Below are 19,190 nucleotides of genomic sequence, written 5' to 3'. Positions count from 1 at the left end.
ACTTTTCATACAAAACCCCCTAGAAGACACTGTGTTTAAATAGATATTTAAATGTTTTTGAGATTTAGTACATGATTTTTTTAGACACTGCTTATCGCATGAATTGTGAAGCTGTATATGTGTGTAGTTGTAAAATATTTATAAAATGTTTGGACCGTAAATTGAGCACTACTCTCCTTGCAAAACATTTGTAACATTTGGAAAAGGATCTTATGGTGCTGATGAAATAGATCCATTAAAAAGTGGACCTTGGTAGATTTAGTTATAATGATTAGTGACTTTAAAAGGCAACAATTGGAATCAAGCCTACTTTTTTCATTATGACCATTTTAATAGTCACTTTTTTAAAGAAAATAATTGTTTTAACACAAAAATAAACCAATTGTATTAGTGTTTGTGATTAAAATACAAAAAAAAAGATCATTAACAAGCAGTGTTTTTAAAGAGAATATGTCAGGAACTTAAAAAAACTCTCTAAATTAGACTTCTGGTTATAGTTATATTAATAGGTTGTTGTTGTTTGGAAGCTCTGAAATGTGAGTAGGATGTATTCAGCTGTTTAACATGTAGTTTAGACTTTCAGAATTATGCATGTAGAATTTAATAATTTGTTGAAAATAAACAATTGATTTTAATATTTGGTTTGGAAAGCATGTTAAAATACAATGTTTTCACTATGTATGGCCTCTGTTTTAGTGTGTCTGTTACTTGTTTTAATGTTATTTGGTTTGTAGGTTTTAAAAACAGCAGAAGTTTTGAGTTATAAATATTGGTTTTATTTTTTTTTAGTTGCCTGAAATCATCCAAAGGAAAAAGAGTCAATGAAATGGGAGTAATGCTACTGCTATGAAAAATTTCCAGGTTGTTTTTTTTTTCTCATGAGATAAATGAATGTCCTGGAATTCTAGTGGTCTTTTATGTTTTCCTCTTCTGATGTTGCTGTTGTCTTTGAGTCATTTGGTCTGTCAACAGACAATTTTAGAATACCCACTGCATGTGAAGTTTGGTGCCAGCTTCGTTGAAGGGTTTCATATTGCAGAATAATCGCATATGGATATTTCTAGTTATAAATACTTGACCAACCTCCAGGGGTGGAGTTTCCTACCCTTTAAACCTCTGTGTGGCCAGTTGTCAAGCTAACTTTTTTGCTTTAAGTGCCAGAATTAATTGTAGAGCAAATTATATTTCAGCCACTGTATAGAGAAGCCTGAAAAAAAGAAACAAAATGGATCACAACAAATCAAGTGCCAACACTGACCAAATCCATCAGAATCGACTATCAAGTGCTTCAGTAGATGAAGACCAAGATGCAGCATTAACAATTGTAACTGTCTTAGACAAAGTGGCTACAATAATTGACAGCGTCCAAGAAAGTCAGAAGAGAATAGAGGAGAGACATCGAACAATGGAAAATACAATCAAATCTGTCCAGATTGACATGTTGAAGCTCTCCCAGGCTCACAGAAATACGGGATATATAGTGAACAAGCTGTTTGAGAAAACCCAGAAAGTTAGTGCTCACGTGAAAGATATAAAAGCTCGTGTGGAGAAGCATAGCCTCCATGTGAAGAAGGTCGAAACCAAGCAAGAGGAAATGCTGAGAAAAAACAAATTTCGAGTGGTCATATTCCAGGTAAGTTTGCTCTTAGATTTATTTTCATTACCCCGAGTTTCTTACAGGCCTTCATTATCCTACAAAAAATTTTCAAAGGAAAGAGGTCATTCTTTGTATTAGAGAATTTAATAATAATAACATGGGAGAGTGAAGGCAGCTTGGGATAGGGAAGAGAGTATTATATACTTAGAATTAAAAAACCAGGACTCAAAGTCTGGCCCTGCCACTTGGTTGTTATTGAATGACCTTGGGCAAATTACTTAATGGGCATCAGTTTCTCTTCTATAAAATAAAGGGTCAAAATAAATGACCTCTAAGGTTCCTTCAAGTTCCAAAATCTATGACACTGTAAAATGGATCCTGGTTTCCTAAGGGGTTTCAGTACAAAATCCTCCTGACGGGAACCAACATGCTATTATTAGTACCCCAGGCTTCTCAACCATGAAGTGTAAAATGAACTGTGGATCAGTCAAGACTTTTTCTTGCTGGTGAAATGCAATACGAGGCAGGTTTTCTCAGCCCATTAGGCATATATGACAATCATCTCTGCTGCTTTTTACTTTTTACCTCATTAGGGATGAGCCAAAATAATAAAAATTCTATTTATATAACTTTCAGATATAGAATTTCTACTAATGTTAAAAAAAACATAGGCCATAGCAGGAAGAAGAGACATCAGTATTCCTGAGTTGGGAAATTGAAAGGAAGCAAAGGTATGGTTGATACAGTGCTCTATGTACTTTAAGTCAAAAAGTAGTAAGTAGATTGAATCCTGACTCAGACAGTTAATAGCTCTGTGACCCTAAAGAAGTCACTTAACCTCTCTCAGCCTCAGTTTCCTCATGTGTGACAGGATGGGTTTAGCTGTAAGGTCCTTTTTGGCTCTGAATATATGATCCTGTAATTCTGCCCTACTTTCTGAGCTACATTCTCTAATAAGGTAAATGGGAGGCAGAATTATATAATAGATGGAAAACTGGCTTGAATGATTAGGAAAATTTGGAATCAAATTCTGCTTCGGAAACATACTATCTCTCTGACCATGGGCAAATCTATTCACCTCATACCTCTTGTAGGCAATTATCTAAAATTCTGTGGTAGAATTACTGATCTGTATTGGTGTAGTAAGTTTCCACATAGGGAAGTTTCTCATCTAAAACTAGTCTTGACCTCCCTTTCCACATCCACCAAGTAAGAGTAGTATTTGAACTATTTTGTACTTCACGCTCTTGATCTTTAAAATGGGCCTCAGAATTGTATTGTATAGCTAGATTTTGGACATCTCCCAAATGGTCTAGGTGGCTAATACTGGACATAAGAAGTTATGGCTCACAAACAAAGACACCAGACCCAAGAACTAACTCACAGAACTGTATTTTTAAATAGCAACCTTTGGCAAGACTTTCAGATTATGATGCAACTGCTGACAGACAATATGCTCTTTGTACCAGTACTTTGTTCATAAACCCTGTATGAAGCAGGTATGGGATATCAAAATTCCTTCTGAGGCTAGTTTTCCTTTTAGGCTTTTATCTGAACTGATCAGTCATTGCATCAAATAATTAAGTAGCTGAACAATTGCAATAAGCATCTCATGGGTATCCCTGCCTCAAGGCTCTCCCTGCTCCAATCTATCTTTCACTTTGTGTCAATGAGATTTTTCTAGAGTATAGATCTGGCTATGTCACCCCACCCCCAAATCATTAAACTCCAGTGTCTTCCCTATTACTTCTAGAACCAAATATGCTTATCACAACCTAACCTCTTTCTGCCTTTCCAGTCTTCTTATATTTTATTTCCTTCTACATGCTCTACATATCAACTGTACTGGCTTACTTACTGTTCCTTGCACATAGTCCATCTTCCAGTTCCTTGCCTTTTCACTGGGAGGAAAGAAAAAAAAGAAAGGAAAGAAGGAGAGAGGAAGAAAGACTCAGCAGAAAAGCAGAAGGGAGAGAGCAAGAGGAAGGAAAAAAAGGAAGGGAAGGAGGGATGAAGGAAGAAAGAAAGAATTCCTTATTCAAGGAAAGTATCAGCAATCCATAATCTTTCAAATTCAATTCAACAAAATTTTAAATACCTCCTATTATACCAAGCATTAAAGGTACAAATATTCAATAATAATAATAGGTGACTTTATAGAGAGTGATTTACCATGCACCATGGTCACATTTGTTTCTCATACCAGTCTTGATGAACAGTTGTTCTATGGTTAGAATCTTTTAAAAATTTATTTTAATTTATGGAATAAAACAAGCATATCTATAATAGTATAATAAAAAAGATAATTGCACATGAAACTTCAAATCTATTATGAACAATTTAATGGTTAGACATTTTGCAGATAAGAAAACTGAAGAGAGGGAACATAATCCAACTTGCCCAAGAACACCTATGTGAATATAACAAATTCAAGATTCAAATCCCAATCCCTGGACTCTAAATCTAATGCTATATTTTCTATTATACTATGCTTCCTCTTCAAATTAAACCTAACTCCTGCTCTTAAGAAGTTATAAGTGTATATGTATGCATGTACATAAATGTTTATACAAGGTATAGGCACAAGCACATGTTATATGCATATATATGTATGTCTATATATGTATATGTGAATGTCCTATCTTCCTCCTTTCCTCTCCCTTTCCTTCCTTTCTTCCTCCTCTCCTTCTTCCTTATAAGAAGAGTGATTGCATCACTGTCTGTACTGACACAGATTATAACTCTTCTACACCTTAGGAGACCATATCATGAATTGTTATGGCCAAAACTTTCTATCTCTTTGCTTGTCAGCCTTCTCATGGAGAGCCACTTTGATCTTATGTAGACTGATACTCATATTATAGACACAATCTATGGTCAGGCCCATCCTACAGCACTTTTTAGTTTGGTAGGAATGGACTTTAAGAACAAAGGATCAATGTCTTTTCTTCTGCTAAGTTTTTGTAAGATATTAAATGGCAGGGACCATCTCTTGACTTTTCTTTCTATTCCTCAACCCATCATTGATTTTTTTTCTCCATTTATATCTCCTCTCTTGGCAAACATTTGATAAATATTTTTGAACTAATTCCATAAATGTCATAGAACATCACAGTATTTAGGGATATAGGTTTTCAAACTCATATCTCTCATTTTACACGTTAGGAAACTGAGGCCCCAGAGGGAAAGTGATTTGTCCAAGGTCATATACTGAGAAGCAGAGCCAAGATTTTAATACCAATCCAGCATTCCTTCCATTATTTCATACTGCTTTCCTCAATGTTAAGCTTAATGCTAAGAGGATAGAGGTTTTATTGAAATAATATGGTACTTTCCCCTTTAACTTATAGAAACATGTAAAGGAACCTTAGAAATCATAGATCCAATCCCCAGTTTTGTAGATAAGAAAACTGAGATCACAAAGCGTATTATGATTTTCTCAAGATTACAGTTCTCTTGAATCTTACCCTACTTCTATTTCTGTGTTATTTATTGTTCAGTCATTTCAGTGGGGACCGACTCTTCATGACCACATTTGGGTTTTCTTAGCAAAGATACAGGAATGGTTTGCCATTCCCTTCTCCAGCTCATTTTACAGATGAGGAAACTGAAGCAAATAGGATTAAGTGGCTTGCCTGTGGTCACTCAGTTAGTTAAGTGCTGAGGCTAATTTTGAACTAACATCTTCCTGATTCCAGGTTTCTATCCACTGTGCCACCTAGTTTCTATTCTACTGTTTCTATTTCCTCTATTTCTAATAGATGCTAAATTCCTCCAAATGCTATCATCATCACTGGCATTTTGCTGAACTATTGTGTCCAAAATCAATTTTCTAAATCTAATGGTGCTTTAAGCAAGTCATAGAAATTTTTAAAAAGTGAAAATTTATAGCTAACCCTAAATCTAGAAGAATTTCTGAATCTCATTTTCTTTATCTGTAAAATAAGGGTGTTGGTATGAGCAAAAGCATCACTCAATCTTACAAAAACCTCCAGGGTTCAGAAAAACTAGTTTGTGGGGTTGAACCAGATTAAAATGTAACTGGAAAATGTTTAGCAAATAATGTTAATTTGTGATTTTCTAAGTCAATCTGGGGCCCTCAAGGATCTTTCTCAACGTGAATTTGACTACATGTCCTCTACTATTTCTTCCAGCTCTAACCGCTATGATCCTATGGGTCAGAAGGGAGCATGGAAATCCCACACCTACCGACACTGGCATGTCAGCGCAGGCGGAAAGGGATGGGTTGGGAACACCAACAATTTCCCTAAAAGGACTGAGGCTTTGGGGAAACAGGTGGATATAGATAAATGATTGGCTCTTCCAAATTCCTTGAATTTTTTTGTCCCAGAGTCTGTGTGTTCCTGGTCTGCTTCAGCAACTGATTTTCCCATTCCCCTTAGTTTGAACCATGCCTCAGGAAAGCTATGATGCTTTAAATAATGTCATTTCCCCATATATACCTGTATGAATACATATGTATGTCAGACATGTGATAGATGATATAATTCCTCACATCATCATGTAAGGCATGTGATGTTGTGGAGTAAATCTAAATTTTAGCTTGGACCAGCAAATTCAAAGTTTTTAAAAAATGCAACAGTCATTCATGAACCATAAAACAGAAAAAAAAAACAACTTTGAGGTAATGCGGTGGGGCAATGCCTAAAGAACTGAAGCTGGAGTTAGGAAGACTTATGTTCAAACCCAGCCTCAGATATTTCCTAACTGTGACTCTGGACCTCTGTCTGCATTCATTTGCTCATCTGTAAAATAGGAATTATAATTGACACCCACTTCCCAGGGTAGTTGTGAGGATAAAATGAGATAATATTTGTCAAGTTCTTTGCAAACCTCAAGGCACCATATAAAGGCTAGCTATTGGGGACAACTGGATGGCACAGTGGATAGAGCACCGACCTTGGAGTCAGGAGGACCCAAGTTCAAATCCAGCCTCAGACACTTAATAATTGCCTAGCTGTGTGACCTTGAGCAAGTCATTTAACCCATTGCCTTATATAAAATACAATTCCCCTTTCTTCAGTCATCAGTTTAGAAACTCAAGAAAATGAGCATGCATTTGGAGTTCAGGAAAAGACCTCTGACAAACTTGTGGCCACCAATCTAAAGTTCAGACTATTACCATAGTGTATAAAACTGTAGGTAGGGCTGGGTTAAAGAGTCGGGAGGAGGACATCTTCAACCTAAGAAACATGCCCTTGTTTCTACTAAACTTTTCCCTCAAAGAATTTAGGTGAAGTAAGCATTTAAGTATATATAAATAATAAACACAGTATTATTTCAATAGAGGAATCACTAGCAGCTGGGAGAATTAGAAAAGGCTTCATATAGAAGGTGATGTTTAAACTGAACTTTGAAGGAGTCTAAGTGGCAGAGGGCAGTGAGGAGGATGTTCAGAGGTATGGCAGGCAATTTAAGATGTATAGAGAGAGAAATCTCAGTTCTGATACTTGTTGCTGGGAACTTTTAATATAAATATTAGACTATTTGCCCCATGAAGTTGTTATGATGCAGGGTATTTAAAGCTGAGAATATAAATAAGAGTTGTCAGTTTTATGTCAAAATCTTGGAAGTATGGTGAGGATATTTCTGGTTTATTTAGCTGAAGTAAAAAAAAGTGATCATCATCTATTACTAATTTGATTTTTTAGTGAAAAAAATCATTTGTTTTTTATAAAAATCTCATTATTGTCAGCTAGAGTAAAACAAAGGATTAACAAACAAACAAAAAAAAAGAATCCTCCTTGGCCTTTGCTATTCTGGGTTCTTCCTGAAAACTCCCTTTCCAGTTCTTACATTAGTCTACTTCATTCCTCCTTTGAAGATTTATTTGTTACTTTTTTCTGCTTAAATTTTTAAAATTTATTTCTTCCTCATTCTTTCATATTGTCTCACAGATAGAGTATCTATAATGACAGAGTTCCACACATTCACAAAGCCACACACACACACACACACACACACCCCTACCTCTTTAGACTTTGATGTTTCTCATGAAACAGAATGGTAGAGTGAGAAAAGCAGTGATTTTTGGAGTAAGAGAACCACAGATCAAATCACAGGTCAGACTTTATATGACTTTCGATAATTTATATCTGTTGGACTTCAGTTTTGTTATTGAATTTTTAGGGGATTATATTAAATTGGGCCTGCTAGAGAAATAGACAGACAGAGAGCAACATAGAGATATTGATAGAGAAATGCAAAGAGAAAAACATAAAAGAGGAAAATACAAATGACAAGAGAGAAAGAAACTGAGAGATGGAGAAAGGAAATGCCCACCATGCTATGAAAATCTTTGGAGAACAAATGGAGTATTCAGCTTGTCCACTTGTTATTTCTCATGCTCTCTACATAACCACCCCATCTTCTTTCCAGAACATACACTGCCTCAATGATATCTTTTATCCCCCCTTCTCCTATGAACCTCATTGTTGATAGCTTGCCATGACCTATTTATAGCTGCCATTTGTCTTTCCATTGCCACACACTTTCATACACATTTTGAGCTGATGAGTAAATAAAGGAGAGTGAATCTGTGGCTTGGTGAATGGGAGAGAAATAGAGGAAAAGAGGAAGAAAAGGGACAAAAAAAGAGAAAGAAAATACTAAGGGGAGAGATAAAGAAAGCTAGATTTACAAGAGAAAGGGGATAAGAGAGAGAGAAGGGGGAGGAAGGGATGATTAAGGGAAATTGAACAAAACAAGCAAAGGATGCTGATTAATACATTAAATCCAATTATGAGGAACGGGGTTTGAAAAGAGGATTCTATATTAAGAAGCTGTTTCTGCTTCTCATAGTATGAATATTTATTAGTCTCTTACTACAGTGAATTTTTGACTATTAGCAATTCTCCCCTGCTTCCTCATCATGGCAGGTAGGTGATCCTGGGCTCTTGAAGGCTATGTCTTATATGGACCTATGACAGGTCTTTCCAAGTCACTTGGTGACCAAAAAATAATACATCTGTCACTTGGGGACCAGCTTATATAAATTCAGGAAGGCTTATCTCCAGATTGGCAGCATGATAAAATTTATTTTTCTTTCATAGCAACTTGCTAAGACCAAAGGCAAAAAGGGCTTTAGATATAGATCTGTATCTATGGGGGAAATGCCTATTCAGATGAAATCATGAATCCTTGCAATTCTAAAGTTTTGGGTCTGACTTTTCCAACTCTCTCAAAATCCCCTCAGAATCAGAGATATTTTAATTAGTCTCAAGGTAATCTTTGAGTCCACACTCTTAGCACTACAGCCTCCAAATTTCACTGACAGTTTTGCCTTCCATAGTCAACTTGAGAACAATTGACTCAAAGCAAATATATTTCCTGAGATGGCATTATAAGAACAGTAGATATAAAATATTTCCCCCATAAACCTTGGATATTTTCAGTCATGTCCTACCCTTTCATGTCCTACCCCCCCATTTGGGGTTTTCTTAGAAAAGATGCCAATTCCTTTTCCAACATTTTACAGATGAGGAAACTGAGGCAACAAGTTTAAGTAACTTGCCCAAAGTGGCACAGCTACTAAATGTCTAAGATGAGCATTCCTGTCTTCAGATCTAGCAGTCTTTCCATTGTGCCATCTAGCTGCCCACAAAGCACAATTACTGATGGGTAAAGGTGGGGAGGAGGAAAAAAAAAACCTTCCTCTACTGCACTCAGGAAGAATTGCAAGGGAAAATACCAAAAGTACAACTGTATTCTTCCTCCATGGTCAGTTCTCTTCCCAAATGCCTGAGATAACCCTAAATTTCAGATCTTTCTTGTTTCATAAAAGCCACCAGGAAAAGTCTAATGTCTGAGCCAGTGGCTAATTATATAATTCCAAAAAACTGAACGAGGAAATTCTTCACACCTCCTAAAAGAATAAAGGAATTATATGCATTTTTTAATATTCCTCAGTCAAAATCTGAGAAAGGGTATGCCTTCTATAAGGTGCAAATGGTCAACTTCAAAGTCTGTACATCTTTTTATTTCTATTACCTATCCTTTTTATCTTCCAACTTCATTGAGTGGGTTGGGAGGGGCAGAATCCTAAGGTTCCTTGATCAACGTCCTGCTAAAAAGAGCACTCCTTTGTAACCAAAGCTTTTCTGGGTACTTCACATTTGATAGTCATTTGGTCAAATTGTTTTTGCAAAGAGAGGAAGAGAAAAGCTAAACTTTTCAGTTGGGATTTTTTGGGGTATGTGGTCATCAGTTAATAATTTTAACTCTTCTTAGACTCAGAGTGCAGATTGAAACATTTTTTTCCTTTCTTATATTTTCTTGCTTCCTCCACCCCTGAACATAGTTAATGTAAAAATAAGGGGCATCATAGTTCTTGCCTTCTTGGTAGTTAGGGAAGGAGGTGGAGGAAGGGAAAATTTGGAACCTGAGAATAAAAGTAAAATTTTTTTCAAAGGAGGCAAAAAAAAGAACCTCTCTTCCCCCTTCAGTCTCATACCCTTAAGTCAGACCTTCCTACTGATAGTGCAGCCTGTGACTACAACAGGTGTTAGGAGTGAGGAGGAGTGGTAAGGTATTTTGATCCCTCCCACGACCACTGATTCATCAGAGCAACAGGGTTCCTACACATATTTCTTTTTACATCTATCATCCCAGTGCCAGGGAATTTTAAGTAACAAAAGACAACAAAGATGTTAACAAAATAAGCAGAGCAGAAGAGAAGGCTTAATTAACTTGCTCTCCCTCTAGCCTTTGGAAAGTGGCTGACTGTGTTTGTTTTACTTGACTTCTATTTGGGATGGGAGACAGTTGGTGGATAGTTATAATGATTTAAAAAAAAGAAGAAATGAGTGTCAATGACACATTTTAAAATACAAAGAAGTGAACAAAAAGAGGCTCAGACAACATGGGGGTGATGATCAACCTTGATGGACTTGCTCATTCCATCAGTGCAACAATCAGGGACAATTTGGGGCTGTCTGTGATGGAGAATACCATCTGTATCCTGAGAAAGAACTCTGGAGTTTGAACAAAGACCAAGCACTATTACCTTTAATTTGGGCGGGGGGGGGGGGGGAATGATATCTTAATGTCTGATCTTGCTATATCTCTTATACTTTATATTTCTTCCTTAAGGATATGATTTCTCTCTCATCATATTCAAGTTGGATCAATGCATACCATGAAAACAATGTAAAGACTGGCAAATTGCCTTCTGTGGGGGTGGGGGGGGAGGGAAGTAAGATTAGGGGAAAAATTGTAAAACTCAAAATAAAATCCTTTTTAAAAAAGAGGCTCAGAGGGAGACACTGATAAGCAGGGCAGTTTTGTTGCTATCATGTTGATTTTAATACGGACACACCTCGGAAATATTGTGGGTTCAGTTTCAGACCCTCCACAATAAAGTGAAAATAGCAATAAAGTGAATCCCATGAATTTTTTGGTTTTGCAGTGCATATAAGTTATATTTGCACTATACTGTTGTCTTTTAAGTTGACAATTATTTCTACAAACAATGTGCATAAAATACTTCATTGCTAAAAAAAAATGCTAACTATCAACTGAGCCTTTAGCGATTCATAATCTTTTTGTAGGCAGAAGGTCTTGCCTTGATGTTGATGGCTGTTGATTGATCAGGGTGGTGGTTGCTAAAAGGCTAAGGTGGCTTGTGGCAATTTCTTAAAATAAGACAATGCAGTTGGCGCTTTGATTGACTTTTTCTTTCACTTGAACAAACTGTAGGATGATTAATTGACCAAATTTCAATATTGCTGTTTCTGGGGGCATAGGAAGGCCCAGGAGAGGGAGAGAAACAGGGAACAGCCCTGTGGGTGAATTAGTCTGAACATATACACAACATTTATTTATTAAATTCACTATTTTGAATGGGCACAGTTTGTGATGTCCCAAACAATTACAGTAGTATTATTAAAGATCACAGATCCATATAACAGGTATAATAATAATGAAAAGAGTTTGAAATGTTGCCAGAATTACCAAAATGTAATACAGAGACATGTTTGCTGTTGGTACAATGGCACCATTATACTTGCTGGACACAGGGTTGCTACAAACCTTCAGTTTGAAAAAAACACTGTCTGCTAAGTGTAAAGCAAAATGCAATAAAATGAGGTATGCCTATACACACTTAAAATAAAACTAGATTAATGAAAATTCATAATTAATTTAAAATTTACAAGAAGACGAATGTTGAAAACCATATTCATATGTAATTGGAAAAATAAAATAACAGTCAAAAATATAAATTCATAGTTGCATATACCATTGTCCTTTCTTTTTTTTCTTTAATATTGGAATGTTCATGTTAACTTCATAGGGGAAAGAAAATTCATATAAAAAGTTGTTTGGCTAGTTTTTTTCTTGAATCGTTTTTTGGTTTTAATTTGTTAAACTGATTTAATATGTACTTGAAATAGTTACAGAGTTTCTTATTGGTCAGGTCTAGATCCTATATTTTTTAAATGAAGTCTTGTGTGATTTAAAAATATTCCTTATCTAGTATGAGGTCTTAGAGGAACCTCTAACATTTGCTTGCTTTTCACTATTTGAGACAGTCTTTTGTGTAACTAACATTTGGTGGGAAGGAGTCAAGACAATAAATATAAGCTTGGGTTGCCTAACCCCTTTCAGAGATGGTATCTTAGAAAGTGACTTGAACCAAAAATAATTGTGCCTCTACATCATCAATGGAGCAGGGCAGAAAGGGGCATTTAAAAATAATTCTAATCTGATATCCCTCTATAGAGGAGAGTCTTGTGACTCTAGTTGCTTTTTGCAGTTCTTTTTCCTGCATCCCTTAGAGCCAAAATCAGACTCTCCCTTGGAGAGGGATGGCAAGATTCCAGAGAGATATCTATCCATATCTCCTTTCAAACTACTAGCCTATACATTTAGATTGCACTACTTGTGTGATCTGGGGCAAGTCACTTCACCCCAATCTGAGTTTCCTGATCTGAATAATAGGTCCAATAACACTTGCTCTACTTACCTCGCAAGGATGTTATAAACCTTTAAGTGATATAGAAATGTTTACTATTATAATTTCCTTTCTTTCTTCCCCTTTTCTCCCCTCTCCCCCAGGAGGAGGTCCAGTGCCCTACATCTCTCTCTGTTGTTAAAGAAAAAAATTTACTTGAGGATACACAAGAAGATGAATTCTGCCTCCCAGATGATCTCTCTTCTGATGAAGAATATGAAATTGAAGAAAGCAGAGCTACCCAGTTTAAAAAGTCAGGAAAGAAGCAAATTGATAACATAAAAAAGGCCTTCTCTAAAGAAAACATGCAGAAGACAAGACAGAATTTTGATAAGAAAGTAGACAGAATTCGGACTAGAATTGTGACTCCAGAGAGGAGAGAAAGGATCAGACAGTCAGGAGAGAGACTGAGGCAGTCGGGGGAGAGGCTGAGGCAGTCAGGAGAGAAACTGAGGCAGACATCAGGAGAAAGATTAAAGCAGTCAGGAGAGAGACTGAGGCAGTCAGGAGAGAAACTGAGGCAGACATCAGGAGAAAGATTGAAGCAATCTGGTGAAAGATTTAAGAAAACAATTTCCAAAGCAACTCCAACAAAAGAAACTTTCAAGATGCATCTCCATAAGAAAGGCAAAGAACGAACAACTGCAGAAGGCCAAGAAGGAATTCAGGATATGGGTGTGGATATCATTAGCAGGAATGGGGCTGATGAACCTCTGAATGAGCTCTATACAGAAATGGCAACTACAAACGAGAATGTACAAGACAGAGAAGTATATCCTTCCCAAGCAGAAGAGGAACCCCAGATTCCTATGGAAAATATAGTTCTTCAACCCCAAACAAAAGGAAGTAATGAGGAATCCCTTTTGCTGGATTTAAAACAATCAGCATAAAAGGGAATCAAACAGCCTTTGTGTGTCTGCTTCATCAACCAGTTCTAACCAGAAAAAGATAGTAGCTTTTTTTTATTTTTAACATGAAGATAGATGAATGCTTTTATTTCGTTTCATGTATTCCAGGCTATCAATTATGTTTTAATATGCCAGGCAATATAAAAATATCATTTTATTGGCATCTTTTCCCCTTCATTGAGGAATAAAATCCCAATGAATGATGAAGCTTTTTTGTTACTGTTGTTCAGGTTATTGGATTTTGCTTTTTCCTCCACACACATGGAAATATCGTGTATCCCTTTTCTCTCTTTGGGGGCAGGGTGAAGAGAGGATTCAAAGTCTGGAACATTTGGCTATCTAAAAGAAACAAGAAATTGGTTAGTTGAGGTGTTCATGAACTTTTGACTTTTGGCCCATTGGTAGCAGCAGAAAAGTTATAGTAGTAGCAACTGCAACATTTATATGAATTTTGCTTTAAAATGTATTTGTCTACACACTAAAAATTCAATCCTTTAAAATTCTTACACCAGTTATATGTAAAAAAACATTTCCCCCTGACCTGGAATGACTGTAGCCCACGGGGACATTGTTTCTCCTAATGTTATGGGATACAACTCAAAGCTTTTAGCAGATGCTCTTATCATCAGGTGTTGCTATTATTTCCTATTACAACTTTGTCAAAAGTACCTGCTTAAGAATTTCTCCTTTGGGTTGTGTTCCAGTTTTTTCAGGTCTCCACAGTAGTCTCAAAATTTAACTCAGTTGACATGCAATCTATATTATATTTACTAATAATGATTTCCTTTATTTGCGAAGAAGGCCATCATATCCAGGGAGGTGATGCTATGACAAGCACATGAATTAAATTTGAGTGAAGGGGTGCTATGATAAGTCACCAGCCTCACTTTCTTCTCCAGAGGCATCCTGGGTCCAGTGGCCAGATAGGAATCAAGGTGACTGGAGAGGACTCTACTTGCAAGGCAATCAGGGTTAAGTGACTTGCCCAGGGTCACATAGCTAGTAAATGTCTGAAATTGGATTTGAACTCCCATCCTTCTCCTGCTGTCACATGTCAGAAGTACCAATCAAACCACAAAGCACAAATGCCAGCAAAGTGATAATCAGCTGGTCTCGGGAGGTGTGAAGTACTGTGTCTTCCCTTTTAAAATGTCTCCAGACCTCAGACTAACTTGATACCTACCAATAGTTGTAATGGTAGCCCTGAGCTCATTCTATTCTGCACTGTATCCCTCTTTTTTGTGTATCAAAATTTTGGAAAAAATGCAGAGTAACTAGGCACCTGGTGCTCAAATATAAATATTTAAGATGAGAGTACTTGGGTACTTGTTTTAATTTAGCATCAATTCCTCCTCTTTTTCCAAGGATAGACACAACCTTGATATTGCATAATGTGTGTAAAATTCATTCTACTGAAAACTATAATGTGAATAGTACTTTGAAAAGAACACATTTTAAATAGTCCTACAATAAAAGAATAACCTAAAGGACTTCTACAAACAGTTCTCTAAGAGACATGATTACCATTTACAAAAATTATCATTACACATTATAAAGCATTTCTCAAATTTTAGATATGCATTATAGTAATCAACATTAAACACAATAAATATCAAAATACATGTGTGATGTAACTACTCCAATAACAAGTTACTATTGCTAGTTTTAAAGGAATTCTGTGGGAATGTAGAACAAATATAGCAAGCAAATTTTAGGGGTTTTATGCCCCATGCAAGGATTTACTTTATCAAAAAGATATATTGCAGCAAGATGTCTATAGAACAGATATTGTAAAGTAAATTTTCTCATTGCCTTCAATTTTGTTAATTCACCAGAGACCTGTGCTTCTTTTAGCTAGGAAACTTTCTTCATCTTAGTAAAGAAATCCTAGGAGTTACTCAAAGCAAATAGAGATTAAGTAGCTTGGTCCAGGACTATACAATTAGTTAGCAAGTATGAACAAGTCTCCCAGACTAGCCCTTCTCTCTATTTTCTACTTTACAGCCTGGCACATAATAGGCAAATAATAAGTGTCTGAAGCTGGATTTGAACTCAGGTCCTCATGACTCAGAGGGCTAATGCTCTATCCACTGTGCCAGCTAACTGCCCCCAAATAACAACTGTTTATTAGCAGTTTTATTCTCAGAGTATGGTCAGGTGATTACTACGAATCCCTGAGACTTTTTTTTAGAGTCAAAACCTCTTACATAATGCTAAAATGTTTTATTTCTAATATGGTAGGTGATAACAATGATGTTGTTCTTCATTCTCAAAAAAGGCCATAACATCAAGGAGGTGATTCCATGACAAGCACTTGAAGTGGATTTGAGGCAAGGGCTGCTGTGCTAAGTCACCAGATTAACTTTCTTCTCCAGAGCCACCAGGGTCCAGAGACCACATACCAATCAGGATAACTAGAGATGGCCTTGCATGCAAGGCAGTCAAGGTTAAAAGACTTGCCCAAGGTCTCACAGCTAGCAAGTATCAGGTATCTGAAGCTGGATTTGAGCTCAGATCCTCCTGACTCCAGGGCTGGTGCTTTATCCACTGTACCACCTAACTGCATGGTAAATATCTATAGATATAACCCATATAGGCAAAAGTTCTTAAAGGAGGGGGAATCCTCAATAAAAATATAAAAGGTTCCAAGCTGCTTCTAAGGTCAGCAATGTTTTTTAATGGGAAGGAGGGAATATGCATTATATAACACCTACTATTACCGGCACTGTGGGGGAGGTAAAAAAAAACCCCAAACTGATAAGGAATTACGACAGTAGTTAGGCTCTTGACATTCATTATTACCTGCAGGTTTTCAAAATCCCTTGGGATTGATCAATCTCCATTATCCCTACCCAAAGTTCCCCAAAGAAAGGGTGAGGAGATGGCACAGTGAACACAAGCTTCTTCTCACCTTTGTTCTCTCAATCAAAAGCTCTGTGTGGGGCTTGTTCTTCCACCCATCATTCCTATCCAGGGTGAGAAGTCTCCAAGCTCAGAGTTATTTATTAGTTTGCTTTAATTTCCACCACTATTCCATAAATAATCCCCACTTTGGCCCATGCTTATTAAGAAAACTTCATAAAATAAGGAAACACTCTGGGGGAGGGTTCCTGTAAACCCTGTTATTTTTTGAGGAAAAATAAACACTTTGACATCTTCCTATCTACCTAGAATGGGGTGGGGAATCTTTTTTTTTTCTCCCAAGGGTCTTTTGGATGTTTAGAACATCATTCAAGACTCATACAAAGTCATCAACTTAAAAATCCTAACCCTAAAAAACTAGATTTGTTGAATTTTGAATCTTGCCTTGTGGTTGCCTTGGTAGCAACAGACCACATGCTTTCGTGGGCCTTACCTAGGCTGGAAGTACCCCACCCCTGACCTAGAAAGTATAGGTACTTTTCCCCAAATCAAAGGATGTTGAGAGCATTCAGAAAATATTTTCCTCCAACAGTTTTCTTTTAACATGCTATTGACCTCGTTAAAAGCAAACTGTAGAGTAACATTCTATATCATATCATGGTATATGTCCTGCACCTGATTCACAGTGTGAATATAACCCTGGACTAGCCATTTTACCTCTAGATGCTGTTATTTAGTTTAGAAAAGGTGTCAACCTGCATTGATAGAGGGAGTTCCCTTTTCTGGGAGGTCTCTATTAGCATAGTGCCTGTCACTGTGTTCTTTCCTTCTCATACCAACGAAGTCACAGATCTGGTTTCTCTGTCTACAATCAGTTGCCACCTGAAAGAAGAACTAAGAAATTGTGACTGGTGATGGGTCAGAAATATGAGGAACTAGAGAGAGAAGGTTACTGCGGGATACCAGCCCTACAGGGCTACAGGGAAACGAGAGAGAAAGACAGTCATGGTGGAAGCCACAAGGAAGAAGAATCATCAGGCTCTAGTTGGATGGTACTTTACAGAGTCCAACATGCTACTTTTAGAAAGGCTAATTGACTTATTTAAGTCACAGCTAGAGAGTGACTTCAAGTTAAATTTCAATATTTTGCCTAAGGTCTATAATAGAAAGTTACAGTGTCAGCAGTGTGCAGGGACATGAGGCAATCACATTTTAGTGTAACCATTATTGTAGCAACTATTGCATTGATTGCAATCAATTATTTAATAAGCATTTTGAATAACCTACTATGTACTTGCTATGACCCTTCTCAGTTAAAAAAAAAGACAAAAATGAAAGTCCCTGACCTTATCTTCTGTTGGAGGAGCTAATATGTACATCTATAAACATGCACACACACACACATTTTAAATACAAGAGAATTTGGAACAGAAAGCACTAGTAGCTGAGAGGATTAGGGAAGTGGATGGGAGGTGGCTTCTGAATTCAACTTTGAAGTAAAAGGTTAAAATAGACATAAGGTAGGAGTGCATTCTATGAATGGGGAATAGGGAGTGGAAGGAAGGAAGATGGGATTAAGGAATAGAAGGAAGAAGGAAGGGAAGAATAGAAGAAGAAAGGAGGAAATGAATGGAGGGAGGATGGAACATGGAGGAAAGAAAAATGAGGGGAGCAAAAGGAAGAGAGGAGGGAGGGAAATGGAAGGAGGAAAAGCAGAAAGAAGGAAAGAAAAAAAGGAAGGTAGGGAAGAAAGGAAGAGGGGGAAGAAGGAAAAAGGGAGAGAAGGAAGAATGAAAGGAAGAAGGGAAGAATGAAAAAGGAAGAAAAGAGGGAGGGGCAATAGGAAAGAGGAAGGAGGGAAGAAACATAAGGAAGAAAAGTGGAAGAAAGGAAGAAAAGGAGGTAAGGAAAGGAAGAAAAGGGAGAGAAGGAAGGAAGAAGGGAAGAAAGGACGAGGGAAAGAAGGAAGAAAAGAATGTAAGAAGGAAGGAGGGAGGGTAGGAGGAAGAGAGAAAGGAAGGAAGAAATGAAGATGGGAGAGAACAGGAAGGAGAGAAGAAAGAAGGAAGTGTAAAAGGAGAGGAAGGAAGGAGAAAAAGAAGGAAAGGAGAGAAGAAAGAAGCAAGGCAGGGAAGGAAAGAAAGGAAGAGTGAGGGAAGGAAAGAAAAAGGGAAGGAGCAAAGGAAAAGAGAAGGAGGGAGGAAGGGAGGAAAAGAAAAAGGGAAAGAAGAAAAACCTTCCCTGTGCTAGGTACTATGCTAAGCATTTTCCAAATATTACATGATTTTTTTCCTTTCCAAAAGCTCTGGAAGGTAGGTACTATTATTACCTCTGTTTTACAAATGAAGAAACTGAGGCAGAAAATGTTTAGCTTCTTGCAAGGTTACACAGCCAAATTTGAACTCAGGTCCTTCTGCTTCCAACCTCAGCATTCTGTACACTGGGCCACCTCACTGTATCAATGAGAGAGCACAGAGAAAGAAGGTGGTGAGTATTGTGTACCAGGAGCAGAAAGAAGACTGGACTTGCTGAACTGCCAAATTCATAAAGGGCATGATGTATGATAAACGTAGGAAAGTGGGGAGGTTGATGCCAGGCTAGGAAGGGTGCCACACAGAGGAATTCCTATTTTGTCCTAGAGGTGACAGGAAGCCACTGATGTTTATTGAACTGGGGAATGGGCACTGGTCAGCCCAGGTTTGGGAAATATCACTTTGGCAGCATTTTGGAGAATGGATTGAAGAGGGAAGATGCTTGAGGCAGGAGCACCAATTACGTAGGAATGACAATTGTCCACATGATGGAGGTCTGAACTGGAATGGTGGCCACATGAATAGAGAGGAGACAGATT

At 37.2% G+C, this 19,190-nt stretch overlaps 1 protein-coding gene across 1 annotated transcript; it reads left to right on the top strand.

Moving 5' to 3' along the window:
- The first annotated feature begins 46 nt into the window (after positions 1-46).
- CAVIN4 (caveolae associated protein 4) lies at positions 47-18,014 on the top strand. Its single transcript, XM_074208232.1, has 2 exons — positions 47-1,633; positions 12,674-18,014. The coding sequence occupies exons 1-2, from the start codon at positions 1,226-1,228 to the stop codon at positions 13,457-13,459; spliced, it is 1,194 nt and encodes a 397-aa protein (XP_074064333.1). The 5' UTR covers positions 47-1,225; the 3' UTR covers positions 13,460-18,014.
- The last annotated feature ends 1,176 nt before the right edge of the window (positions 18,015-19,190 follow it).

The sequence above is a fragment of the Macrotis lagotis genome, chromosome X (genome assembly GCF_037893015.1).
Source record: "Macrotis lagotis isolate mMagLag1 chromosome X, bilby.v1.9.chrom.fasta, whole genome shotgun sequence".
NCBI lineage: Eukaryota > Metazoa > Chordata > Mammalia > Peramelemorphia > Peramelidae > Macrotis > Macrotis lagotis.
This window is presented reverse-complemented; position numbering and strand designations above follow the sequence as displayed.